This window comes from Micromys minutus, assembly GCF_963924665.1.
Source record: "Micromys minutus genome assembly, chromosome: 7".
Lineage (NCBI taxonomy): Eukaryota > Metazoa > Chordata > Mammalia > Rodentia > Muridae > Micromys > Micromys minutus.
In genome coordinates this window covers 21,647,217-21,674,777 of record NC_137976.1, presented here as the reverse complement: position 1 = coordinate 21,674,777, position 27,561 = coordinate 21,647,217, and the positions used below count along the sequence as shown (strand labels likewise).

Here is a 27,561-nt window from a genome sequence, read left to right as displayed (position 1 = left end):
GCAGCGACCAAACCCATTTACTCTTGTTGATGCCAAGAAGTGCTTGCTGAAAGGAGCCTGATAAGGATGTCTCCTGAGAGGCTCTGCCAGAGCCTTACTGATACAGATGAGGATGCTCACAGCCAACCATTGAACTGTGAACAGGGTCCCCAAAAAGGGAGTTAGAAAAAAGACTGAAAGAGCTGAAGGGATTTGCAATCCCATAGGAAGAACAACAATATCAACCAACCAGACCCCCCAGAGCTCCCAGGGACTAAAAGATGAACCAAAGAGTACACATGGAAGGACCTGAGGCCCCAGCTGCATATGTAGCAGAGGATGTCATTGTCTGGCATCAATAGAAGGAGAAGCCCATGGTCTAATGAAGGCTTGTTATCCCCATGTAAAATAATGACAGGGTGGTGAACTGGGAGTGGGTGGATTGAAGGGAAAGCATCCTCATAGAAGTAGAGGGAGGGGGAGAAGAGAAAACAGGAAAGGGGATAACTTCTGAAATGTAAATATTTAAAATATCCAAGAAAAATAATTAACATTAATTTGCATGTTGAGACTCTCCAACACAACGGTTTAAAGCTTATACTTCCAGTTGTCAAATGAATTAAAAATATTTAGCTATTTAAACAAATAATGTAGAGAATAATCCTGGTAGCAATATGCTAGGGACCAAAACTATGCAACATTTTGAAAACAGTGTAGTGAGAGGTTTCTCTTATCTCATAAATGTAATTTATATGGTACAGTTTGATTTTTTGTTTCATGATTTGCATGAACTTTGAAGTAAATGCCTCATGGATAATAGTGAACAAGGTGAAGACATCATATTTATCATTTTACATGAAATAATTCAGAAAATAAAATGAGTACTAAATAATATTTTAGTTCTATTTCATTCAAATATATTTAATTGTATTCTGTTCTAAAGTATAGGTACATTAAAAATTCAGTACCGTGTCACAAGTTTCTAGTATATATTTTTATCTCAACTTAATTTTACTTGACAATTATGGTACACATATATGAAAACAAAAGAATAAATTAAAAATATAAAGTTGACATACAAAGTTAAAATGAAATTTTTAACCAAGATTAAGAAGACTAAAGCAGGCATAGAGGTATATGTCTATCATGCATTTAAAGACTAGGGATTTAGGATGTACCTAAGTACTCTCTCAATAAATGGTTACTTGACTCATGAGCCTCTGATAGGATGTGAGGAGATGCAAGTCACCTCTATGGCTTTCTTTGTAAAATGTCACATACCCAGTCTATACACTCATGTGAAACAGCATGCAAATCCAGGCTTGGCTATTCTGTGTCATATCTGACCAATAATCCTCTTCTAGAATACCAGACTAGTAATACTCCAAAGCACCCTGGCTCTGTCAAACACCAGAGATGATTAGGAAACATTTCAACCAAACCAGAAAGCCTACAATTTCAAATTGAATATATATCTTGGACTGGTCTCCTGAAGAGAAAAAGACAATAATGAAAACTGACTAAATCTAAATAATGTTTATCCTGTATTTAACCATTGCAACTTTTTCCCTTGGTGAGACAAATATTTTGTTAAGTGAATGACAATTATACAGGCTCCAGTTATACAGGCAACCCATAAAGTCAAGTATCCCCAAATTTAAACTCAATTTTTAAAACTGCAAAATCTTTATATTCTCAGCAATTTCTTTTCTGTTCTTTTTTTACTTGCTTTTGTTTTTGTTTGTTTGTTTCTGTATTGTTTTGTTTTGGGAGTCTCACTATGTAGTTCTTTCTGTCTTGGGACTCATGATGTAGTACAGGCTGACATCTGTGAATGCATGTCTGACTTTAATCTGATGAAGGAACATGTATCTCTGGAAGGAAACACTTGATAAATTACAGATTGTACAGTTTTACGCAGATAATGATAGTAGGAGGTGTGCCAGCTGTTCTGTCCATGGGTAGGAGGAAGGAGAGGACAGGGGAAATTGAAACAGAACTATTGCTTTACAAGAAGTAGAAAATCTGAAAGGTTTGTTTGATAACAAATATAAAGGTATTGATTGATTTTTGCCTCTGACTTCCTATTTCTGGGATGAAGACTTGGTCTACCACACTCATTTAGAAAAAGTTTAAACCGAAAAATTTAGAAAACACAAATTATTTTTATAAGATGATAGGCACTTTTGGATATTTTGGAAACGTTGTAGTGGAGAGATTGTGAATGGTAAAATAAAAGAAAAATGAAAGTAATGGAGAAATATTCTCTGAAGAAAACAGGGTGAGTGCCAGGAATTTGCTGAGGACAACCCTCCTGGGAGGCCATCTACTTAATGAGCATCTGCTTGTTAATCTCTGTTTTATGTACGTCCCTTTGGCCATCTATACTCAACAGCCTTTCGTTATAGATACTCTGGGCATTCAAGAAAGGCATTTCAGATTAAACAAAAAAGGCCTACAATAAGGACCAGTTGTGCATGTGTGGCTATCAATTCAGGGAGTCACTAGCAAACATACAAGTAGACCCAAGAAAGATATTATCTCAAGGCTGAGTGGTCATTGGAAATGAGAAAGAGAGAGAGAAAAAAAGAAGGGAGGGGAATCAAACATTAATGTGGATTTCCACTGAGGGATATCATATATTAGAAAGACTATGAAATGCTCACAGTACATAAGAAGCAAAAAATAAAAAATAAAAACCACATGTGTGAAGCTATCCAAAATATGTGGGTTTTTGACAATGGAACTATGAATATTCGTGAATTTTCCACATGATAGGCTTACCTTCCTCTTGGCAAGTCTGCATCATCCTTTTTCCACCTGACCGTTGGCTGGGGATCTCCTTGGACCTGGCAGCGGAATTCTACAGCTTCTTCTTCTAGCACCACCTGGTTAATTGGCCTCCTGAGAAATGTGGGTCGTTCTTTGGGAATTAAAAAAGAAAAAAAAATATAGTCAAATTAGATGAGATATAAGTGATTTGTGTATAATCAAAAAATATCAACAGATACATAGTTTATGCCTAAGACACACAGACCTAACTCACCTATAACAGATAAGCCTTTATTCATCAAATACAATTAAACAGAGGGACATTTTTGAACCTAACAATGAATACGGTTTCTTTATTAGACTGTATAGTCTCCCAGAAAAAATACATTTATATACAGTAAACTCCTGAGTCAAAATCGGTAAAACTAATCATAGAAATACAAAACAAATAAATTGCAAACAAGGAGTTTAAAATCATTGTTCTATTATTGTTATTCAGAGCAGAAAAAGTAAAAGGTAAAGCTGATAAAAATAAAAGGTAATAAATACTAATGATGGAATTGTCAGAGGCATTCCAGAATAATACTACACTTACAAAAATACTCTCCAGCATCCTCCACTCGATATACTGCCTTAGAAAGACCCAATGTATTCATCAATATTTTAATTCATGTATTGAAGGGTATTGAACATTTTTAGAATATGCTGTTTTTGTTTTACTAATTATTTACTATCATACATACATTTTTTTTTTCGTTTTTTTCAGTATTATTCTTTAGTGTTCTAGTCCTTGAATTCTACACTTTGAACCATATTCCAGCACTTTTCTATATGAGGAAAAGTATTCTTAATTACAGAGGTCATACAATCAAAGAGATAAGTGAGACAAAACCAGTATAGCCACTGCCCTCCTGAGCAATTACGTCCCTTGTCCAGCATCTTTTTAGATAAAGGGCAGCCACTAGAAAATGTACCTCTTAAATTTTACGAACTTTACAGCTTCAGTATCAGATACTAAGTTCAAGTTTGGTACTTTTTGAAGGAGAAAGTAAACTAGGTCATGAAAGACAAGTGAGTTCCAGGGGAGTTGACAAAGTGAATCTGGCCATATGGCCATGGTTAGCCTTTTAAGACTTCAGTTTTACTCTTCCAGTTTAGAATTATGAATATAATGTCATGTAGTAAGAAACACATATAGCAGGAATCCTTTATCTGAAACCAAATCACTTAAAATAACACTAGGAACTCAGGTTGTAAATATGTAATTTTTTTATTGACATCAGGATTAATATTCAGAAAACAATTATAAAATGGCAAGGGATTTTTTTTTTCTCAATGAATTCAACAATTTTGGGAATTTAGAAGGCTGAGAACATTATGGTTCTACAAAGAATCATAGAGAATTAGACACTAGGTATTGCCAAAGAGCTACAAATATTCCAGAATTTATATTCTGCAACTTCAAAGTGATAAGAAAAGGGAGATAGAGTTTTATCATGAAAGTTTTCTTTCTTTATTTTAATTTTATTATTATGCTTTATGAGTACAGGTGTTCTGACTGATTATATGTCAGTATATCATGTGTGTAGTATCTGTGAAGGCATCAGAAGAAAGCATCAGATATCCTGAGACTCCAGGTACACACAGATGGTTGTGAGCTACCCTTTGCTTGATGAAAATCAAACCCTGGTTCTCTGGAAGAGCAACCAGACTTCTGGACTACTGAGCCATCTCACCAACTTGTTATCATAGAAAGTTTGTCATGTAGAATTTGCAAACAATCCAAACCAGAAAATTATGTTTTGCTTCCAAAGAGTACAATGTAGGCAGAATTAACTATCAATAAAAGGTTCTGCCTAAACCACAGAGCCAATGAACAAGTTGGAAGGATTAATTTAATAATTTTTTTCTTTTTCCATTTTGGGGTTTGTGTGTGTGTGTGTGTGTTCACATGAACAAATGTGTGGGAGAATGGGAAAATGTGCATGTTTAGAACATGCAGACTCAAGGATAATCCTGAAATTACTCACTACAGTTATTCTATTCTATACATCTAGGCACCAGTCTTTAACCCAATTTGAGGCATCATGTCTATAGGCAAATCTGTGCTAGTCCCTCCCTTCTGTTGGTAGAAATGAAGAAAGGGCTTAATCTCCATGTACATGGTATTTATGCAAATCTGATAATCTGAAAGCTTAAAGCATCAAGCCATCTCCCTAGCCCCAACATTGTTCTTTTCAATGGTGGACATGCTGTTTGTTTCTGTGGTAAGTAGACAATAGGATTAGTTTATCTTTATATGTGTTCCAAATGTTAATAGTACATTAGCATAGGACATGAAAGGAAAATTTTCTATGCTGTTTGATGCATTCACCCAGAGTCCGTATTAACCCCCTGCTAACAGGGAGGAAACCCCTAATAACATCACTTGAGACTGAAAGCTGATATTTCAAGAGGAGACCTCTTCTGTTCTCTGATGTTAATGGGAGTATTGTGCCATATGATCTGGCCTATGGAGAAACAAACTGTAGCAGTGTTGTCGGACATTAGGCAAATGTGAATGTGGCCTCTCCTACCCCAGGCTCCAAACCTAATGACTTGTAAATAGCCAGCAGCTTGGAGACATACAGAAAGAGGTGGGAGATGAAACTGAGCCATGGAATGAGGATGACAGGGAAGAGGACAACCTGACTGATGGAGAAGTGCTGAAGGCTCTGGTGCTTCATAACAGCACCGTTAACATGTATGACAAGGGCTGGAATGGCAAGCCTGCGAAAGCTCAACTGGAAGAGAAAAATAAACCATGCCAAAGGGTTACAGAGTAAAATTACTTCATTTTATATTGACAGAGATTCTGAAGTATTAATAAAAACAGTATATTTAAAGGATCCAAAATAAATTTTCTATCAGATGAACAGACTGAAATACCAAAATGTAGAAGGCATTTTGTTTGTTTGCTTTTTAAGCAAACGGAACATATTGGTAAGTATGGTGTGCGTTTGATCACAGCATGCTTAGGCCATAGTAAATAAGGTTTATGTTCCTTGAAGCAAAATTAACTTTGAACCAATAGTGAATGAAGGTTATATATAGAACAGTAAGTAGCTAAATTTATTTCAAAGTAAAACAAATATGGTAACGTCGATAATTATAACACTCAAATTAATATATATCAAAAGTACATTCTTATGCATAATAAAGATTTCTGTCAAAAATTAAATAGCAATATGACTTTAGAAGATAAAGATGGTAACGTCTAGTTCACTGAAGAGAGATAGTTTCATGCCCATATTAAGAATCAGTAAGAGTGAAAAGGGAAGAAGTGACCTAATGAAGGAGAAAGCCAAATAGAAGTGTCTAATCCATGTCTTTTTGTACTGAAATTACCTGCAAAAGAATGGAACGTCTGGAGAGTAAGAGTCTTAAGTTGATAATAGAACGACCTAGTGAGAGATAAGGATCACATTCAATACCCACTAATGTCTGCAAAGATGTATGTCCACGAAGCTCAGAACAATTAAAATCAACAACTGTGGAAACCTTGATCTATTGAACAGGCCAACTTAATTTTAGGTCATGTCAAAATAAGAGCACTGAGTTTTTCCTTGGTATCCCCTTATGTCTGACCACATATTGAAGAGGCAGGGAGAGAAAGCTCTAGAGTCATCTGTGTGCTGCTTATCAATTAGATTAGAGTCCCCTATGCCTGCTGATCCCTAATTATATATCTAAGCAGCGGTCAGAGGCAACTTCTTTGCCAAAGCAATTAACGTTTTTTTTTTCTTTCTCTCTCTCTCTCTCTCTGAGATTAGCTGGATCTGAATGACCTGCATAACTTGCTTGCAAGGTTAATCTCTCTGGAGAGAACAGTGTTGTTGCCCGTGTGATGCTCTGCAGCGGACAGCTCTCAAATAGCCCTGTCAACCTAGTTCCAAATCGGCAAACATACGGAACACAACATTTCGCATAGCTCTTGGAATCTCATGACTTGTCTCAGTGCAGTCATGTCAACATTATTCATAAAGAAAAACTATTCAACTTGACACGAAATGCTGTGAATCCAATAGGTGTTTGAATCTTCTTGTTTGTTTGTTTGTTTGTTTCTATGCTACAGGTAGGAAATTATCTGCCCAGTTAGCACATTCTCCAACTGTATGTAGTCATTGAAGGAGGTTCTAAAATTGCTAAGGACAGTGCCATGACAGCTATTCCCAGGATGACCTCAGCAATTTAAAGACAGAATTCACCTGGCATTGTACAAGCGATGCTGGGGCTATAATTGCATAGGTGGGGTTGTTTAAGTCCTGTCAGAAGAAAACTACATAATAAAGGGGTATTTGAGCTAACTGCTGCTTGTAGACCTTCCCTTGCCTTTATGGGCTCCAGGGAGACCTCTCTCAGAGAAGAGGCTATAAAGTAAGGAAGTCATCAGGTGGTAGGTTTCACAGGTCTCCTTTGACTTTACAGGATTTGTTAAAGTGGAGATAAGTTTGATATCCATTGGATGTGATTACTGTGCCATTCCAAATGCTTGGGAATAATAATCAGGTTACCTAGATGTGATTGCATAAATTTTGACTGCATCCTTTTTTTTTTTTTTTTTTTTTTTTTTTTTTTGCCAGTAATTTTCACCCTTAGAAGCAAAGATGAAAATAGATAAAAAGGAAAACTCTTCTCTCATCAAGTTTTAAACACATTTCATGTCATTTTTTCAGCGTAGAATATAAAGGCCCATCAAATAACATGCTGTCTGTCAACACAACTCATCACCATCCCAAAGAATTAAATCAAGTTTTAGAGGAGCTTGAGAAATATGCACCAAGAAAGTTCTACAGAGCTTCTACCAAGCAGTAGAGTCAGAGGTATTAGATGAAATCTGAATTATATAAATAAGATAGATATTTCATTTCAGAGTTCTATGTTTTTATTTATTTATTTTTATTTTTGCCCATGGGTGTTTTGCCTGCATGTATGTCATTGTGCCATGTGGACCTGACACCCCAGGAGACCAGAAGGGACTATCAGACTCCCTGAGACAGGACTGACAGAAGATAGTGAGCTGTCATGTGGATGCTGGAAATCAACGTTATTCTCTAGGAGAGTAGCCAGAACTCTTAAGCCCTGAGACATCTCCTAGCATCAAGCCATAGATAGTTTTTACTGTTTTGAGATAACAATATTCTTAGAAGTGTACTTGAGCTTCTCTAAATCTATGAGCCCATTTTCTCATCTAGTGTTTATAAATTGATATCACAAGCCCACATCTCAGTCCCACATGAATTTACTAGCTATGCATACACTAACTGAAACTCATGAGATGAGAAGGTTTATAATATATTTTAAAATGGATAGCAGACTAATGTGAAGGAATATTAATACCTTAGATGATACTTGGAGTAAGCTTTCTTCCTAAAATGAGAGCAATGGATACAAGAGGTGGCATGTGGAATGGAATTAGGGATAAAAGGAGGTAAATTAATGCTGCTAAGAAACATTTATAAATCAAAACAATGATTTTGGGATTGTGTGAGGCAAAGCCACTGTAGTTGTGCCTGCCTGCCTGCCACCCCCAAATCACAATGCAGGAATGTAAGAATTGTGAATTTTAAAAACAGCCTGAGCAAAACCATGTCTTGAAAGCAAAAGAAATAATTTTGTGTCAGACAGAGAGACACACATGGAGCAAGACCAGATTACTATCAACAGGATAAAGAGAAACAGAAAAGATCAAGATGTTTAACACGTAGTTCATAAAAACGTGCTCTGCAGAAGCCAAATAGAAAGCCACCTGAATTTAATAGAATTGTTTTGGTTGAGAGATTTCTGATTTTGATTTACTAGCATATAAATAAATGAGGGTGGAGAGGAGCGCCAAACCCAGGCCTACAATTGCAGTGTTTCAGAAGAGTGGGTTAAGAACACACTGCTAAGAGGTTGAAAAGAAAAATGAGTCAATCAATAGTTGCAGAGGAAATGCAAAAGAATAACAATCACAGTCATAGTTGACTTCCCAAGAGGAACTCAGGGATGTGAGTAGCGTTGAGGAGCCACTCTCAGTAGTCACAGAAAATAAGGGAAGTATGACTCACTAAGACGTAACTTGAACTTCACATAGAGTGAAGGCATATAGGTTTCCAATGTGCCCTTAGCTCCAGTCAAGCAGAAAACGATAGGGAAACACTGTAAACAGGAAGTACAGAACCTAACACAGGATTCTTGGAATTAAGAATCTAGCATCAAAGCAAAGGAAGACATAATCAGGTTGGAGATTCTGGAGCAGGACTGAGGGGCTCAAAGTCCATCATCTCCAGGACAGTGGTAATGGGTGGGTGGGGGGCATATATTGCTGAGTTGTAAAAGCGGGACTTAGGCTTTGCCATTTTGAAACAAACACACTGTCAGTATTGAAAATGAACCACACTACAATGATCTTTAGTTCACCGGTCATAATACTTACCTGGCTAATCACAGCTCAAATGGTTTTTGTTTACCTATGTATAACAAGCATATCAGTGTTATATATTTGTATATATTTGTATTTGTGGGTTCTAGCCTGTCCCCTGGCATACATGGAAACAACAGAGGATAACTTTGAGTGACAATTCCCAAAACCCATCATGATTGAGACAATATCAGGCTAGGTGGCCTCAAAGCTTCTGTGGATTTTGATCCTCCCATCTTTCCCTAGGGAGATTAGAGATGGGAGCTGCTATGCTTTGGGTATTGGAAATCAGACCCATATGCTTCGTCACACAGGCATCTCCCTAGGTATCCTAGTTTCAACCTTAATACCACAAATGATTTTAACCACAATATACTAGAGAGAGGAAGATTAAAAAAAAATAGAAGTGTTGGAAATGAGTTTTAAGCTGACCTAGTATTATTTTCTAAATAGAATATCAAGCAAAGTCATACTTAATATATAAAGCATATACTAGAAAACAACACATGTTAAAATATTGAATCGAATACCCAAAGCAGGTGGAAAACCACAGCAAAAAAAAAAATCACAAAATAATCGAAGATGAAGAGTAGATATTCCTCTATATGTGAGGTTGTGTGTGTTTGTGTGTGTGTGTATGTGTGTATATGTGTGTGTATGTGTGTGTGTTTGTGTGTATACACACATTCATGCATACCTATACACATATAAATGCTTCTTAAAGAAGCTACAAAACAAAATATTTTACTGTTTTATTTTGTTTTTCAATACCTATGACACATATGAAATTACAATGTATAAAACAATGATTTTCATGTATTATCTTGACACTTTAAAAATGACTTAGAAAATGTATGCCTATTTTGACTATTTCTTTCTTTCCTTTTTTCATTTAATAAACACTTTTCATCTTATAAGTTCCATGTTTTAACTCTTCTTTTTAGGTGCAGCTCATTTTTTAATGTTCTTGATAGCAAAGGTTCAAATGTCATAAATGAGGTGGGCACCACAGTTTAGCTTATTCCTCTAAAAGTTGGAGTTACAGCACAGCAAAGGTCTCCCAACTCCGAGTAAGACCAACTCTGCCCTCTTCTAGTTTGCATTTCTTTTTCTCAATCTTTACAGTATGATCAATCATATTATTTCCCTGTTGCCAACTCCTCCCAGTTACTCCTCGACTTGCTAACCACATGGCTGTATTCTGCTACCTCTGTCTCTCTGTCTCTGTTTCTTTATTTCTCTCTGTCTTTCCCATTTCTGGTTTGTGTTGTTTTTTACTTTGTTTGAATTGTTTTTTGTATGTTTGGGGGTTGTTTTGTTTAATTTTTGATTGGTGGATTTTTTTTAACTTTGGGGGCATTTTTTTTTCTTTGTACAAAATGGGATTTTATATTTCCGACAACTTATTGTATATAAAACCCCTCAGGCCACTTCACACCATCAGATAACTATTTCCCAGATCCTGAAATCGATTCTACCACAGGAACTGCCTCGGGACAAATTTAATCTCTTGGGTTGATAGCTATTTTTAAAATAATTTAGAAGTTGTACCACAACTCTTGACAGGTTTAGGGGTCTCCTACAGTTCTCTTAACGTCTTTAGGGATTGCAAAGTAAATATTTCATAAAACAGACACATCACTGGTAGATCTAATTGCTTTGGTAATGACATTGAACCCTTTCAATTTCCTTCTGAATGCAGTCTATAGGGCTATAATGCAATGTTTTCTACACAAGACCCTGTGGTAGCTACAAAAAAATGGCAATGAGTGTTTCTTTAAATAGAAGAGCTATACTTGTGGGCTTTCAATGCTGATATTCAGTGACCACTAATTTCATATCTTACCAGACAAAACTGTATTTTATTCATTACTGGCTGGAGAGAGCTTTGAGACATTTAGAAATGACTGCTTACAATTCAAAGACAACCTTATAGTTATCTATAGTAGGTGAACATAAGTTTACAGGAATCAACTACACAGAATAATGTTTACCCATTGCTTTAATGAATTATGGGAGGTTTCCAGCCTTTTTCATTTGGGACTTCAAGCTGTGCAATCCACAGGGAGGATTATCAGAGATTACTCAGCATGCAGAAAATTTGAAGAAGCCTATATCTTGCCTTCCAAAACACAACCACAGAAGCATCGCTAAATCTCTTTCCTTCCTGATGTCCCCATCCTAAGAGTAAATGGTGTCTAAAAATGCAGAAGAAGCCTCATCAGAGACCTATGCCAGACTTCCACAGTATGCTTGGGCATATTCTAGATTAATGACCATAAGTAGAAAACATGCTGTGACATGTATGGGATTAGGAGAGGTATTTTAATGTCATAGGAAAATTATTTAAAAACTTAAATATTCTCTTAAAATTGTAAAAGTATCATAGTAAAATGAGAATAAAATTCTGTTAATATGTATTTGATTACACAAGCACACATGTATATGTAATTTATGCACATGTACATATGTGTCTGATACATGATAAATATATCAATACAGAATGAATGATGAATATAGGTCAGGTTCACTATTTCAAATTCTCTTAGAAATAGTGGCTTTTAAGAGAAGTTTGTTAAAAGACAGTATTCTAAGTCCATAAATAAATTAATTAAATAAATATATATATAAATATGTATATTTAAATTTATCATAAAAATTTCATCTTAAAGCTCCCTAAAATTCCAATTCTAATCACCATTAATTATTCTAATTAATAAAGACTTGTTCATGTTTCTCTGAATTTTTTAGTGTTAAAAATTACAACTATTTATGCTTAGTGATGATAAATATTATCAATTTGACAGGATAAAGGATTATGGAATCTTTGGACAACATTGACCTTGCTCATTAGGGAACGTCTATTTTAGGATAACTAAGGTAAGAAATCTATCTTATTTATCTAAAATACCATCTTGAGCGCTGTGGCCCTGGGCTGAGTTTAAAGGAAAAAAGTTAACCAGTTGCTAATGTTCTCTCTTTGTGGGGCTACAGATGTGGTGTGAGAGCCCAGATTTGCTACTACTACTGTGTCCTCAGGTGCTCCTTTGTTCAGATTCTTCTTGTCACCTGTTTGTTCCCAGAAAAGAGAAAAGTAGGTAAGCCATAACATAGAAAAGAGTTTTACCAAAGACAGTGAGCTCTGCAGGGTCGCTGTCCCTTTCTCCCACCATGTTGGTTCCCACACAGGTGTACATGCCAGCATCGCTTTTCCTGGTACTGGAGATCATCAGCTTCCCACCACGGATCTACACAAAATAAACCAAAGGAAAAGAAAAGGAAGAAGAGAGGTTCTGGTTAATAACTTTGATTCTATAAGAACAATCAAGCCTATTGCTGCATAAGTAAAAGGAGTCAGATTATAAATAAAATACTTATATAAATAAACCGTTGAATTTTGAGGGGCTTTGATATAGAGCACAGGTCAAGTTGTGTATTTTCAAAAGAAAGCTGCTCAACACAAATCCACTGAAGACCAAATTCTCATCATCAGGAAAACTTTTCATGTTAACAACGAAGGCAGGAACAGATGAGTATATCCTGTATCTCTACCAAGAATTCAGGTTTTACGTCATGCTGTCAGGTCAATGTTCAAGTGACATCAATTTTCATTTATAACAACTATAACCAATATAAATGATTTTTATGTTGAAATAAAATTTGTCTACTCACATAATTATTTTAATAAAGTACATTAAATATCAGTCACTGTATTGAACTAAATGTAAACCTAATACATGATATTAAATATAAATTTTATTTCAGTGAAGGTGTCCTTATTATTTTTATATAATACTGAATCTAGTACACAATGAGAGATAGTTAATATGCTAATGAATACCATTTATATTTTAATATCAATGTATAATCATAAATGACCAGTAGAAACCTTTAGAAAGCTAAGATATCAATATCATAGTAGGAAATATGTTACATATTTAAATTGGTATTACTAGTAGTTTAATGTAAACTCTCATGATTGTCTTATTACATCCCATATAAAATTTTATTTTCACATTTAAATCATTTCAATATGTTTTATATGATAAATTAGCATTTAAATACAATTTTGTTTTTAATATGTTAACCATATTTGTTCTTTTGATGTTAAACTCTGTCTCTCAGGGCCTTTCTCATAACTGAACTCACGCTTATTCTTTCTTCCTTGTCATCGATTCGGACTTTGTCCTTTTTCCAGTAGATGGTTGGTTCTGGGTGTCCCCGTGGTGGCTGGCACTCCAAGATTGCAGGCTCTCCGGCTGCGACTACCACATCTGTGGGGTTTTGCCGGAAGTCATCTCGCAATACTGAAGAAAAAATAAAACAGTTTAAAGCCATGCTTAAGGACAACAATCCATATCCTCTTTCCAAAATTAACTTCAAGGCTGGCTCAATACTTCTCATACCAAATTCTGGGTATTTCTGGTGCACAGGCCCTGCCCATGAGCAAGCACGCTAAATCCAACCCAAGTGTTCACTTATGACGAAGGTGATGGAGAGTCATTTGCACACACTGGCGCTAATAATCCAGTTTTAAAAATGGGTTTGAACATCTGTGAAGCTGGACATTTAGGATACAGTTCTGAGCTTCAGCAAAGTGTAGAACATTCCACATATCCTGGATCTACTCTCTATAAAGAAAACTATACGTGTTTACGTGTCCACAAATGCATTACAATAAATTCTTTACACTAAATGTGAAACAGGCTGTGCACACATGGCTTTTGGACACGTGTGCACATGGTGCTATGAAGGAAGTAAACTGAGACGCTCTCTTGCTTGTGACATGAATGTGGGCACACTCCACACTTCAGTAAGCAGACTCACTGTTTTCTTTTGAAACACACCAGCACCCACACATAAGGGCTTCATTTTCATTCTCCACCTGCCAAGTGACATCTGGGCAGCGTGGCATGAAGAACTCAGAAACTCCTTATAGCACGGCTGCAGCCTGAATAATCTTTTCTTCATTCAGAAGAACAGCAGGTTGGACCTCCGATCTCACCTCCAAAAATCTGGCATGCGTCAGATATCCAAATGGCACCTATCTATCAGTGTGATTTTTTTTTTCTTTCTGGCAAGATTAGAGGTCTGCATGCAGTACCAGACTAAAGAGGACTGAGCATATTTGGCAAATAGTGCCCGTAACTAGTTTAGTATAAAGCATCCAAAACAGGAGTTGAGACTAGCTAGCATGTTTTTCTCCACTGTCTTCATATTTCCTTTCTTTGACATCCAACATTCGCAAGTGGTATTTTGTCTTATGCATTTACTTTTGCTTAGTTTTGTGCTCTTTTGAGACAGCCTCACTATGTAATCCAGACTGGCCCCAAACCCATGACCTTATGATTCTTCTGTTTGTCAAGTATTCTAGTTACAGGCAGGTATTGACTTTGTACTTTACTTTTAAACTACGTAAAGATAAAGGTAAATCATATTCATCCATTCATCCATCCATCCATCCATCCATCCATCTATCTATCTATCTATCTATCTATCTATCTATCTATATATATATATATATATATATATCCATCTACTTGTATAACTATCCCATTGTATAGCAAATAGGTACAAACATAGGAAGTATATTTGTTCATGTATGTGCATGCTCATTTAATACATAAGTGTGTATAAGCATATATATGCATATGTAATATATTGTCTACAATTATCACTAGACAGTCTCATATAATCTGCTATATAAACAACTATTGAAAATGTTTACTATCCTGTTATGAGACCCAGGCCATCCCTCTGCATAGTTCTCTGTTGTGTGGTGTCTAGATTAACATCCATTCCTCGAATACTTAAAAGGGTCTCTATCCATTAATAAATAGCCCCCAAGAAACAACTAGCAAAATTTCACTTTTTCTTTTCTTTTTTTCCCTCATATCATCCTTGAACACAGCTTTGATCTCCATAAAGTCATAGCCATGTAAGGGAAAAACTTGCCTCCTACTGAAGGAACAGTAGCAAAGCATTCTGTACAAACTGTTCATTCTTAGATTCAGATTTTGTGAATGCCTTTCTCTTAGGATAGGTGTTACCCATTACCACTGAGAAGGGTACTGGTTTTATTTTGTTTTGTCTTGTTTTGTCCTCTTGTCTAACCAGCAAGGGACATAGGATTTTTATGCATAAGGACTGGCCACTGAATGAAGGGGGGTGTGTGTGCATTTAAGTGTGATATTCATGCAAGAGGAGAAGGGTTAACACCATCTATTCCTCTTCCAGGTACATCCTCCAGGGAGAGCAAGCTGGCTAGTAATTTATCTTCTGAATAGAGAACAGCTGCCTATTTATGCAATGCTAAGAAGTGCAAAAATATGGTAGCAGGCAAGGAGCCCCCTATGATATCCGGTCCTGGCAACAAATGGTGTTTTGGCAGAACCACAATCTGTTCCAATCTGGCACATCTGGACAGTTGAAGACCCTTCACCAGATTTCGTCCCCTAAAATTGCTATGCCAAAGAGCGTCTGCTCAAATGGTACTTAAGAGTGTTGCCAATCATTCTGAAAATCAGTCTTACATGGATTTGCCACAATCTAAATTTTATTTTTAAAAAAGCCCTTTTATTTGGTGAATAAAATGAATAAATATATATATGACAAACTATAAGGACTTCTCCTTTGAAACAATATAACATGTGCTTATGCATTCAAAAAAAGAAGGAAAATTACTCCAATTTGCACATGAAGCCAAGAAATCTAACAGCATCTGTAATTTTAGGCTTTCAGACTGTTCACTCAGAGAGTGGGGTGAGATAATGGTATAATTGGGTACTGTACCCTCTTCAACTTGTAATATGCTCTGTGGGGTTTGCCTGTAATGCATCTAACTCATGTCTTCCCTGTCACATTGGTTCATTTGCCCTTAGGTGTGGGGTAAAACTTGTCTACTCTGTCTGTCTCACACACACACACAAAAATCTTAAAGTGACTATATTTACTTCTAAAAGAAGATTCTAGCAGACTAAAAAAATGTTTTAAAAAAATTTCCTCTTTATCTGTCTAGGCATGTGTGCGTTACATAGCTAGAAGAAATCTCCTTAAGTCTTTCGAAATAAATAAAACTCACAAGCTTTATGAAGTAAGTAACTACATTTAAAAAAAAGAATTATTTTTGTGATTACAATATAATTACATCATTTCTCCCATCCCTTTACACCTTCTAAACTCTTCCATATACTCATCTTTGATAGTCCTTAAAATACAATGCTCATTTTTTAAAATTTAATTGGTGATTTTTTTATACATACACACATACACACACAGACACACACACACACACACACACACACACACAAGTTGCTCAATCTGTATTATGCTTGTTGTATGTTTCTTGTTAGTACTGACAATTTGGTATTGAAACACTAATTGGATGTGGGGGAAAAAATAAGCAGCTGGCCTCAATTTTAGACAAAGAACTAGTTTACCTAAGGAAGACTGAAAGCAGGAAAAATACACTAAGTCACAAATTTTTAAAAAACACTTAAAAACTGTAAGATTCCCAAGACCCCCCAGTTTTGTAGAAGCTAGGGAGAGAAGTTGCTCAAGAGATTTGGGTGATACAACTTCTTTGAATCTTTACCCCATGCAGCAGTGAGACTTTTAGGAATAGACCTTCCTTTTAATCACTCGCCCCTTTTAGATAAACCCAATACACTTGCTAGTTCACTAAACTAGACTTGGGCCTAACCTTTTCTTTGGCCTATTGTCATTGGCTATCTGTAGTGAAGACAAGGTAATCTCCCCAGGCAGAGTCTCTCATGAGTTGGTTTGCCTTTTCTTTTCTCCTTCTTACAACCCACATTGTCTGATAGACAGGGATGCTTGAAGCAGACAAAGAGGAATTTCCATCTGAGCATCAGCAAGAAAAGAGACTCTTAGTGTCACAACACTTGAGGATCCAAATCACTATCAAATTTGATTGTAATTTGTATAAAACAGCAGTTACTATTATAATCCTTTATACTAGCTTCACGGCGGTTAGAAATTTCAGATCTTGCATATTTGAGTCCTCTGTTTTCCACCTCCACTCTTCCACCAACCCCTCTTCTCCCTCTTGTTTTAAGTAAACAGTTCTCTGGTCTTAAGTTTTATAACCTCAGTTGCAGCAGATCATTACTCAGATATTTCTATCTTAGGCCGTTAAAATAAATCAGCAATAACACTAAGGTGAGCCTGGACAGTAAGAGGATTTTTAAAAGATAACACTGTGAAGCAGTGTCCTCAGCATCCCTTGTGAGGAAAACATTATTGACAGAAGTAGTCATGCACACCAGCGGATAAAGAAAACCATCCTAAACAAACTCAATTGCTCGTGAGAAGGGTAATCTAAAAAGGAACTGAAATAAGCTTGAGTCACAGTGGTCCCAAGACAAAGTGAAGAAGACAGTACTGAACCTGAGCTCTGTGCAGAAAAATCTTGTGCATTTGGGCAAGAGCCCTGTAGAGCTGTATCGTGGTCACCTGATAACTTCTCTATAGGGAATTAAACTCAAGTTCCAAGCATACAGTTGAGCATCACAATATGTAATCTCAGTAAACCACAACACTTAGAAAGATAGGGCTTTCAGTCTTACATAGAACAACACAGGAAATTGTGGACTGTTTTGCCACTTTAATGTTAGGAATGGAACTTGGTACTTTACACAAACTAAGGATCACTCAGTTACAAATTCAGTCTCCAGCATATTCATTACAGTGAGACATTATATTGTATTAGCACACATTCATTATATATAATAATGGGTTTTGTTTTGATGTGATTCTTATATCTGCACTTAATGGATTCACACTGCAGTTACCCAGTCTTTCCATTTTCCAGTCCTTCTAATTTACTTTCATTTTTCAACTAGCTCCTCTGGTGTTTCCATGTCTCTGGGTGGCAGGTGTATGTGTGTGTGTGTGTGTGTGTGTGTGTGTGTGTGTGTGTACATATTTGTGTTATCTAGTGAGCTTGATTATTGTTATTCACAGGAATTACCAGTCACTACAACACTATAGAAAATAATCTCTGTCTTCATCAACCATTGACTACATATCTCCAGGGAATTGTGAGGTCATACTACTTCATGTTGGTGAACACAAATCTTGTTCAGATACTTTGTAGGTAAATCACACCTGACTGAGTGTTCAACATCCAAGACTTGTCCAGAATTAAGTGTGCCATACTGCTATTCTATAAATTATGGCAAAAGACCATATGAAAATGGCTTTAATCTCTAGTCTAGAAATAATTGAACACCACCCAATAATAGTGATGGCTACACTCTGCTGAACACCCTTTAGCTGCCAACCATGTCATTATGTTTCCCTACAGGTCATTTGAACATGGATTAAATATGTGCAGAGCTTATACACAGTGGGCCTGGCACTAGAATCTTGACAGCCATTGTGATAACTAATTTTCCACATCATCTGCTTGCTTGTAGTATCACCACTATCTTTATTCAGCAAATATTATATCTCCTTAAAATTATCATGAGCATATCCCATGCTTTTCAACACTTCATTATATCTATGACAGGTTTCCTGAAATGAAAAAAGTTGATATGAATTGTTTGCTCAGTCTCTAGAGGTTTGTCTGCATCACTGTTTCATGGCTGTGAAGAGATACCATAGCCAACACAAGTCTTGTAAACTAAAGCATTCATCTGAGGCATGCTTACATTTTCAGAGTCTTAGTCCATTACCATCATGCAGGAAGCATGGAAGCACACAGATAAGCACTGGAGACATATCTGAGATCTTTACTTCCCGATCTTCAGGTAGAGAGAGTTCCTGGCCTGGGTGAGCATTTTCGAAGGCCATTCCTACTGATATACTTCCTTTAATGAAACCATACCTGCTGAAACTTCTAATCCTTTTGAACAGTTTTCCCCCCTGGTGAGTAAGCATTTAAATCTATGAGTCTATGATGTTAAATTTTATTTAAACCACCACAAGGTTGAACTAAAATTCTCTCCGTAATACAATGTTGGGTGTTGCTTAAAACTATGTTTCTAATCATATGGAAAGTCTTGCAATAAATGTTTCTAGAACTATCCTACCCTAGGCATAATCAACAACTAATCATCACTTTACATTAGTGCTTTAACTTTCTTTTTGTCAAAAGTATATCTAAGCTGTCACATTGTTCTCTGTCTTTTGCTTATTCAGTCCCTATATGTATAACTGCTTTGTGATTGTGAGTTTCCTACTCATTCATTCCAAAATTCTTTTATACACATAATCTAGAGAGGGTATTTTTTCCCCTTCTTGAGGGACCCCAAAAAATTAATGAAGTATTAGTAATTGGTTGATTGAACCATAAGTCTTATGATTTCTATTGAAGTCTTTTTATCATTTAGAGTAAACCACAATATTTTCAACTTAATTTTAACAATTTAAAATGGCATTTTTGAAGAAAACCTTGAGTGTCTTGGATTTAAGGAATAGTGTCTCTGTTTTCACTCCTCACCTGTCTAATAGAGAAGCCAGGGACTTTGAGATGCCAAGAAAACTGAATATTCTCATACAAGAACCAAAATTAGCAATGTACATTTAGGACAGAAAAGCTAATCTCAAAAAACTATACCAATATAGAAGGAATGACCATCTATAAAACCAGGCACAGTATTTCCTTTCCTACCAGCACAATATCCTACCAAAGATCAACCCTAGAATTGGTCAGTATTACTTCCAACATTAGTGAAGAATTGTGTTCTCATTACATCTATAAGGAAATCAAGCTCTAAGGAATGATATCTGGGAAGCCCTGTGTTTTGATGACACTAGTGCAGGAACTGGAAAGATATTGCTGCTTCGTGGTGAGCTTGGGGAGATCAACCCTAGACAGAGCACCAACTCCCAGTTTTCAAGCTGAATTTCCTTTCATATTTAAGCAACAAAAAGCTACCACCTACTTTTGCAACAAAAAGCTACCGCCTACTGATAACACAACAAACACATCCTTTATTTTTCTTATCTATTACTGCATTAAAAAAATCTTAGAAGTAATTGATCTAAAAATATGTTATTGTGTTCACTACAGTTATATAATGCATGATTAGAAAGGACAGATCTGCTACCAGCTATATACAGAACACAATCTTATATTTGAGGGACAAATTATAAGTGGTTTCTCATGCACAGAAGGGAAATGAGAAAGAAATTGCTCAGTGGGGAAACATCCTTGTACTGCTGTGCAAGCTGACACCCTGGCACCCCTGCAGCAAGCTGACAATTCCAGCCCCCACCCCTCCAGTATTACGCCTTGTATAAGCACATTCCCTCAGCAAATGATGCAGATAAAGCAGCAGTATGAACTGGAGCATGTTGAATAAACAAGGATGCCCTGTGACTTGCTCATTTTCAAGTCATAGCACTTTGTGAAGCCTGGAATTCTGTTGGGAATAAAATACACAAACACACAATTCACGCACGGGGAAAGGCCAGCTCCAAGTTCCTTAGCCAAGTCTTTATTCTTCAATCCTTTTTTTAGCTCTGCTCTGTCCTCACCCACAGAATAATTTGAAGTCTTGCAAAGAGTGCCAAGTCTTCCTTAATGTTTTCCATTAATGTCTAAAATTTGCTGAAGGATTCTTAGAAACTGCATGGAAACATTGCGCTCTCTGTAATTTGTATCCGTAACCTCTGTAATGCATATGTTCTCCTTGGGGACCAAGTGTTGAGATCATTCATAAACTCTTGGATCACATGTGGCACTGCAAACTGGTGACATCTGACCACGGCAGACTCCAGGCCTGTCTCTGGCAATCATTCCCCCTTGCTCCGCTGTGAAGGAGCCAGCACTTGGCACACCTTCAACACTTGGAAGCCCTATTTTTGGAAAGCCTTGCATCTGATATTTGAAAAGGATCTGCATACCCTACCCATTAGCTTATGAGGAAGTTGTGGCTTGATGCTAATTAATGTTTAATCAGTTCTTCATTTCTCCCTTAAAGAACTCAAGTCCACAAAATTGCTCATGGAGTATTGAGGTCCCTAGATTCACAGAAAAATCTTAAAAAAAAAAATAAAGACAAAATGAAAGTTATGAAAAGGAAAATGGCATTTAGAAGCATCTGCATAAAGGAGTAAAGGAAAATGTGTTTGGGGAGATACATTACTTCAGAACAAGATTTGCATCCCATTAATATATCTGTTCTGCTCCCTGGGTGTCTGTGTTTGAGTATTTCTTGACACGGGACTGAGTCCAACAATGATGATACCCAATTGCTCTGAGCAGTAGAAGAGTGCATTTAATTGAAAATCTATAACTACACAGACACTATGATCACCAAATAAGGCTGCTCAATATAGTCCCCAATGGACAGGGCACTTTTTTGGCACTTCTGATGGGGACTGTTACTTTTCTAAGATGTGAGTTTGGGAATAAATAAATAAACAGGGAAGTAAACATACTAGATTTTTTAATGGAATTTACATTGATGGGGTAATTACAAGTGACCATCTGTCTAATATGAGTCTTCAGCCTTGTTTCTATTCCATGAGCCACAACTCTTCTGCCAAAGCAGAGAACATGTAGATGCCAGAATGGCTGCTTGCAGGTGGTTGTTGGCTGCATCCAATGCTTCTCAGTTTCTCTACCACGATGCATTCACCTATCCTTTACCCTGTGGCCATAGCAAGCAAAAAATTTGAGGGAATCAATTATCATTTCTGTATATTTATAAAAATACAATTCAGTTTTTGGTTTTTTTGTATAAATATATATATATATATATATATATATATATATATATATATATATATATATGTATATGTATACAAGGCTGGTTTATTGGGAAGTTGATATCTGGAAAGTTCACTGGTCCCAAAGATTTAGGCCAGGGGAGTTGCTGTATGGAGGAGAGAGAGAGAGAGAGAGAGAGAGAGAGAGAGAGAGAGAGAGAGAGAGAGAGAGAGAAGGAGGGGTGGAGGGAGGAAAGGGGGAGGGAGGGGGAGGGAGAGGGGGAGAGGGAGAAGGAGAGGGAGAGAGAATAGAGTTATTTAAATATCACTTTAAGTTTCAAATGTACATATGCAACATGTTTAAGTTCAAAGTTCAGGATCCTTTTCTCCCCTCTCCCTGTATCTGTCCATTTGAGTAAAGTAAGCAGAAGACTCCTGTCAAGTAAATATTATTCACTGTTTTATTCATGATCCAAATAGGTCATATCTCTCCTCCCACCTTGGTAGTCTGAACTGAAGGCATTAGCGTTTACAGCATTCCAACAAAGCTCTGTTCACAGAGGTTCATGATCTCAGGAGCGTCTCCCTGTCATTCTACCCTGTCCTCAGCACAGAGGCATCATTGCTCTTATTTTTCTCCCATAGTGCATTCTGATGTGCATGATTTCCATGTATTACGATGCCAACTAACTGCCAGATGCCATGAGTTATAAACTCAGGAGTCTAAGCATTATTACACATTAGGGCACCCTACAGTGCAAGGGTGTCCTGGAATTTATGTGTTATTTATTACCTATTGGCAGGGTCTCAAAATAATTCCCACCCCTGCAGATGAAATGATGGTTGAAGAGAGGAGGTCAAGGTTAACCTTTCTTGTCAAGAAACCTAGTTCCTCTAAACTGCCTTTACTTCTCTTTCACCTGAACCTATGCAGGAACAGATTTTGAACGAGAGAGACATATACTTTAATGCCCCTCTAGACTTTCAGTTTGATTTTTCTTGATTGAAATTTTCTATTGCTTCATGACTTTTAACCAGGTTCTTTATCATCCTTGTGTCAAAGTCTGCAAATTAGAAGATGTGAGAAACACCATTTTCCTTACACTTTGTAAAATTGGAGAGTAGACCGGTGGCATTTGTCTCTTATAGAAAACAACACAACCGCCAATCAACAACAACAAACAACAAAACAGGAACAATATTAGCCTGCATTGGATTAGGTTTGAATCTGTGATATTTAAATAATCAAGTGCCACATGTTAGCAGAGTCTTCAATGTGAGCATTTCAGTATTGGGATTTGTATATATCCACATTGCAGAATAGCATGACTCTGCTCTCACGAGTGTTGCTGAGACGGATGCAATCTGACTTCTCAGATTCTTCAGGAAATGTACCAGTTGATGGCTACATGACAAGAAGCTGGATGCATTCCCTAACTCAGAATTACCGTGTTTACTTTCAGATCAGCCAATGAGAAAAAGGCTCAAGCATCGTGCAACTCTATACCAAAGAAGTATGGACACATTTTTCCCTCGAACCAAATGATTTCTGAATGTCAATGTTAACATGCAGTCATCTCTTTCCTGATCTACAGGAAATTCCCCAAACATCACCATGTTTTGACAGCTAACCAGGAGGGAAAAAAAAGCACATAGCACAGCTCAGCCCTTTTTATGAATGCTGATGTCTACAAGACTGTGCTTTAATTATTTCAGAAAACTGATATTTCATCGCCAGAGTGACTGAAACACAATGCGCTTGACAACTTTTGTTTACCTAGGAAAAGCTGAGTGTCTGGCTTTATTGATAGCAAGTCCACCTGCCCCCAGAAACCTCCCCCTTTTCCCTTTATACTGTGAAAAGCAAACTGATACTAGACACAAATACTGTTTCCGAAAAGCATAAGGCACATTCAGTGTCCCATGAAAGTGCCATGTGTTTTTACAAAAGTAATTAAGTATTTAAAATAAATAAATAAATGGTGTTTAATTAAAAAGCTGTTTGTGTCCCCACCCCCCACCCGGAATGTGCGATTTATTACTGAACATAATTTGGTGAGGTATAATACAGTACTGTGATACAAAAGTTTAGGAAGAACTTGTTCAGAGGACCACAAATGGGAATCTACTCCCCTCCCCAGGCCTCAGGGATGTGCCAGTTCTCCGCTAACACATTTTCAAATTCACCTGCTTTGAATTCTGTGCAGCCCCAGTTCTTTCAAAGGTGGGTTATCTGGCAGCTCTAAGCAGAGTTCAAGCACATGTTCTCTATTTTGCAGCTTAGTGTTGATAGATATGATGCCCTAGGCCACTTTGCCTTGGAGCAAAAAAATCGTGTCTGGAGCCTAGACTGGATTGAGATACCACGCATGTGTGGCTTCCAGAAAATTGACTGTAAGTTATCTTAAGAGACCTGTGTAGGGAACAGGATGCAAGCACTCCCGCTATTTGTAGCCTCTGCTCACTTAGCCCCTGTGCAGAAAGAAACCCAGTCAGTTTAGCTGGTGGCAAAACCTCCCAAGCATGTGTACTGTGAGCCTGAAAGGGGGGCCCTCTGAAAGGCAGGGATTGAGAGATGCCTCAAGAATAAAGCTACTCTACTTATCCAGAGGTAGAAGAGTTGAAACTCTACAGAGTTGCCTTCTGATCTGCACATGCTAACTTGTATGCCTACGTATGCATACTATGTGCACACCACAACAAGGATGACAATAGTAATCATAAATAATGATAATGCATGAATAAGTACATTTTAAAGAGTCATCTCTTCTTTGGATATGCATGACATCACAGATGACTATTTCATCACAGAATATATGACCTTAACTACATGGAAGCAAATATCTTTGCCTACTTTGCTTACTTGCCATATCTTACCCTTAGCTCTCCCAGTACATGCAGCCCTAAGACTTACTACATTTCTACTCACAAAAAAAAAAAAAAAAAAAAAAAAAAAAAAAAAATGAGAGAGAAAAGAAACAGCGTTGCTTACTTCTTCCTTAGGAGTAACTAACTTTCTGAGAAGGGATATCTACCTTGACTTACGAAGTACTTACAGTTTGTTCATCTGGAACATTAGTTCTCAACCTGGGGGACTCTTTTTGGGAGTTCAATGACTACTTTTTAAGGTTGACTTAAGACCGTGGAAAAACACCAGCTTTTACATTATTTTCATAACAGTAGAAGAATTATAGTTGTGAAGTAGCAATGAAAATAACGTTATGGTTTAGGGCCATTACAAAATATGGAACAACTTTAAAGGGTCAGGGCATTAGGAAGGTTGAGGATCTGGATCATTTTCAAACCTGAAAAAAATTTACCGAGAGACCTATCAAACATTAATTATTGTCATCTAAGGTAAATCATAATATCATGCACATTACTACAATTGACCAGTGGGCACAATTTGCAATGTTGGACATTTCCATGCACCAAACATTAACCCTTCTACTTCTTTTCCTTTAATAGCTATCAAAAATGCTAATATCTCATTTACTTTCTAATCTCAAGTAGCTGAAGGGAAAAGTATTCATTTCTTCTGAAATAAATACTGTTATCATGACCTATGAGTTGAATAATGATATCATTTACCCTTGAAAGTAGGTAATTTAAAAAGGCAGAAGCAGAGTATTAGTTATTATACATTGAGCTTTAGGACTGAGAGATCAAAGATGAAGTGGTAGACATATCTAAAGGATAGAGTTGCAGAGGTCCTACAGTGGATACAGTTCTGTTTTTATTCCTAACACCATACAATTACTAATAGAAGATGATAATTACTACAAATCACTCTTATGAGAACTTGCATTCACACACACACACACACACACACAATTTTAATTTAAGGAATTAAATTTCAGATGACTATTTACATTGTAAGGCTCTAAAGGAACAGATTTCCATAGTTCTTTTACCAAAGTATATCTTTTCCCTAAGTGATTACAGACAGGATATTTAATTTAACAAACAGTATTTAATTTAACCTTGGTTAATTGAGACCAAATAGATTTTATTTTTATTATTTTACTTTCAAACAATTCTGATAATATCTATTAATGTTAGGTAAAGAAAATGCTTTATTATTCAATTATTCACTTTTGATTTTTGACAACTATTAACTACACATTTAATTAGCTAAGGAAAAGTTTTAGAATACTTTGTGAGTTTGAAATATTTTCAAGAGAGATTGTCTTTTTACCATGCTTAAGACATTTAGAAATTTTTCTATTTATAAGTTGGAAAGCACAACAAGAAAAAGTTTGGATTATCTGAGAACAAATACAAAAAGGAGACATGTTGCCAGATATGACTCTTAATGTGTTAGTAATGGGCAAGAAGAAAATAAACAGGATGGAATGTGCTTGCCTGTACATAAAACAGGAAGAGCCTGAAGAAACTAGTAATAACACATTCCACTGAAGAAATAAAAATATTGGGAAACATAGAATGAGCCCAGATGATGATCCACATCTGCCTCGCCTTCTTTCTTTAACAGCTAAATCTTGTAAATGCATTTATTAATTATAAATATATGTGTCTGGTGTTGTAGAAATACAACACTTAAATGGAAAAAATTGTATTGACTAAGAATGCTTTAAAAATCATTTATTCCAGCTGGCTTTAAGTCACAGAGCTATGACAAATTTCTTGCAAAAGTCACTTGGTGAGACAAAATGTTACTCTACAGAATAGTGGGTCAATTTATCAAACAGAACATCTTTAAGACAGGAAAAGGCCTACCAAGAAGCCTGATCAGGATACATTTTATTTGTTATGATCATTTTAAGGCAGAAAGTAAAATCATCAGAGATTTTGTTAAGTTCATTTATTTAACATCTGCAGAAGGCCTTTATTTGACAACAGAAAAATTTAGGGTGTTGAGATATCAGGTTTACAGTGTAGAGAAGTGTTTCCTAGTCTTGCACAGGAGGATCTAGTAAACAACCAACAGGGAAAGGATTAAAACTGGTAAACTCGAGAAAGACTGGAAACATCACAGATGTTTACTATCAACAAATACTTTCTTAAATGGGATACTTATTTACAAAAACGTTTTTCTTCTTTCCTGTTCATACACTGGGATTCTTGAATGTACTTAAAGCATGCAAATGGGAATATTGGTGACCTCTTTGAAATATAAAAGCTTATCACCACAGAAAAGTTTATTAGGGGAGTTTTCTTTAGAATACATATTAACTGTCTTTGCAAAAGATGATGGTAAAGTAACTGTTTCCCTCTGAGATTGCTATACATTTTTATTTTATGTACTTTCTAATAGAAGCACAGATCTGACTTTTTTTTTTTTACTTAAAACTAGTTTGTAACGTACTAGGGATGATGATGCATTTCTGCAATCCTGGCATACTGAGGGGGAGCCAGGATGATGTGGATTGCAAGAGCAGCTTTGGCTCTCTAGAAAGTTTTAGGCAACCTAGCATACATGAGAGCATGTCTTAAAAATAACCATACATAAAAAGAGATAAAATGATGCATATGTGTGTAGATTAAGTTTGAAATAATTACGGGTCTTAATATAATTATTTTATAGAATAGTGATAGTTGATGACTGAACCTTCTTTACAACACTTTGGATTTTGTCTTCTCATCTTTAAGTTTGTATTAAAGTCATCCCATGAAAAGGTTTGTTAAAATTCACTTAAGGTCATAAAGGAGACATCTTCGTT

At 36.4% G+C, this 27,561-nt stretch overlaps 1 protein-coding gene across 1 annotated transcript in view; it reads right to left on the bottom strand.

The window, feature by feature from the left end:
• ROBO2 (roundabout guidance receptor 2) overlaps positions 1 to 27,561 on the bottom strand; it is a gene marked incomplete at both ends in the record, with an annotated part of 484,272 nt that overhangs the window by 127,309 nt on the left and 329,402 nt on the right. Inside the window, 3 exons of the mRNA XM_080919232.1 lie at positions 2,764 to 2,902; positions 12,321 to 12,441; positions 13,343 to 13,500. Of these exons, the coding sequence (XP_080775358.1) occupies positions 2,764 to 2,902; positions 12,321 to 12,441; positions 13,343 to 13,500 (418 nt within the window). The remainder of the gene's footprint in view (positions 1 to 2,763; positions 2,903 to 12,320; positions 12,442 to 13,342; positions 13,501 to 27,561) is intronic.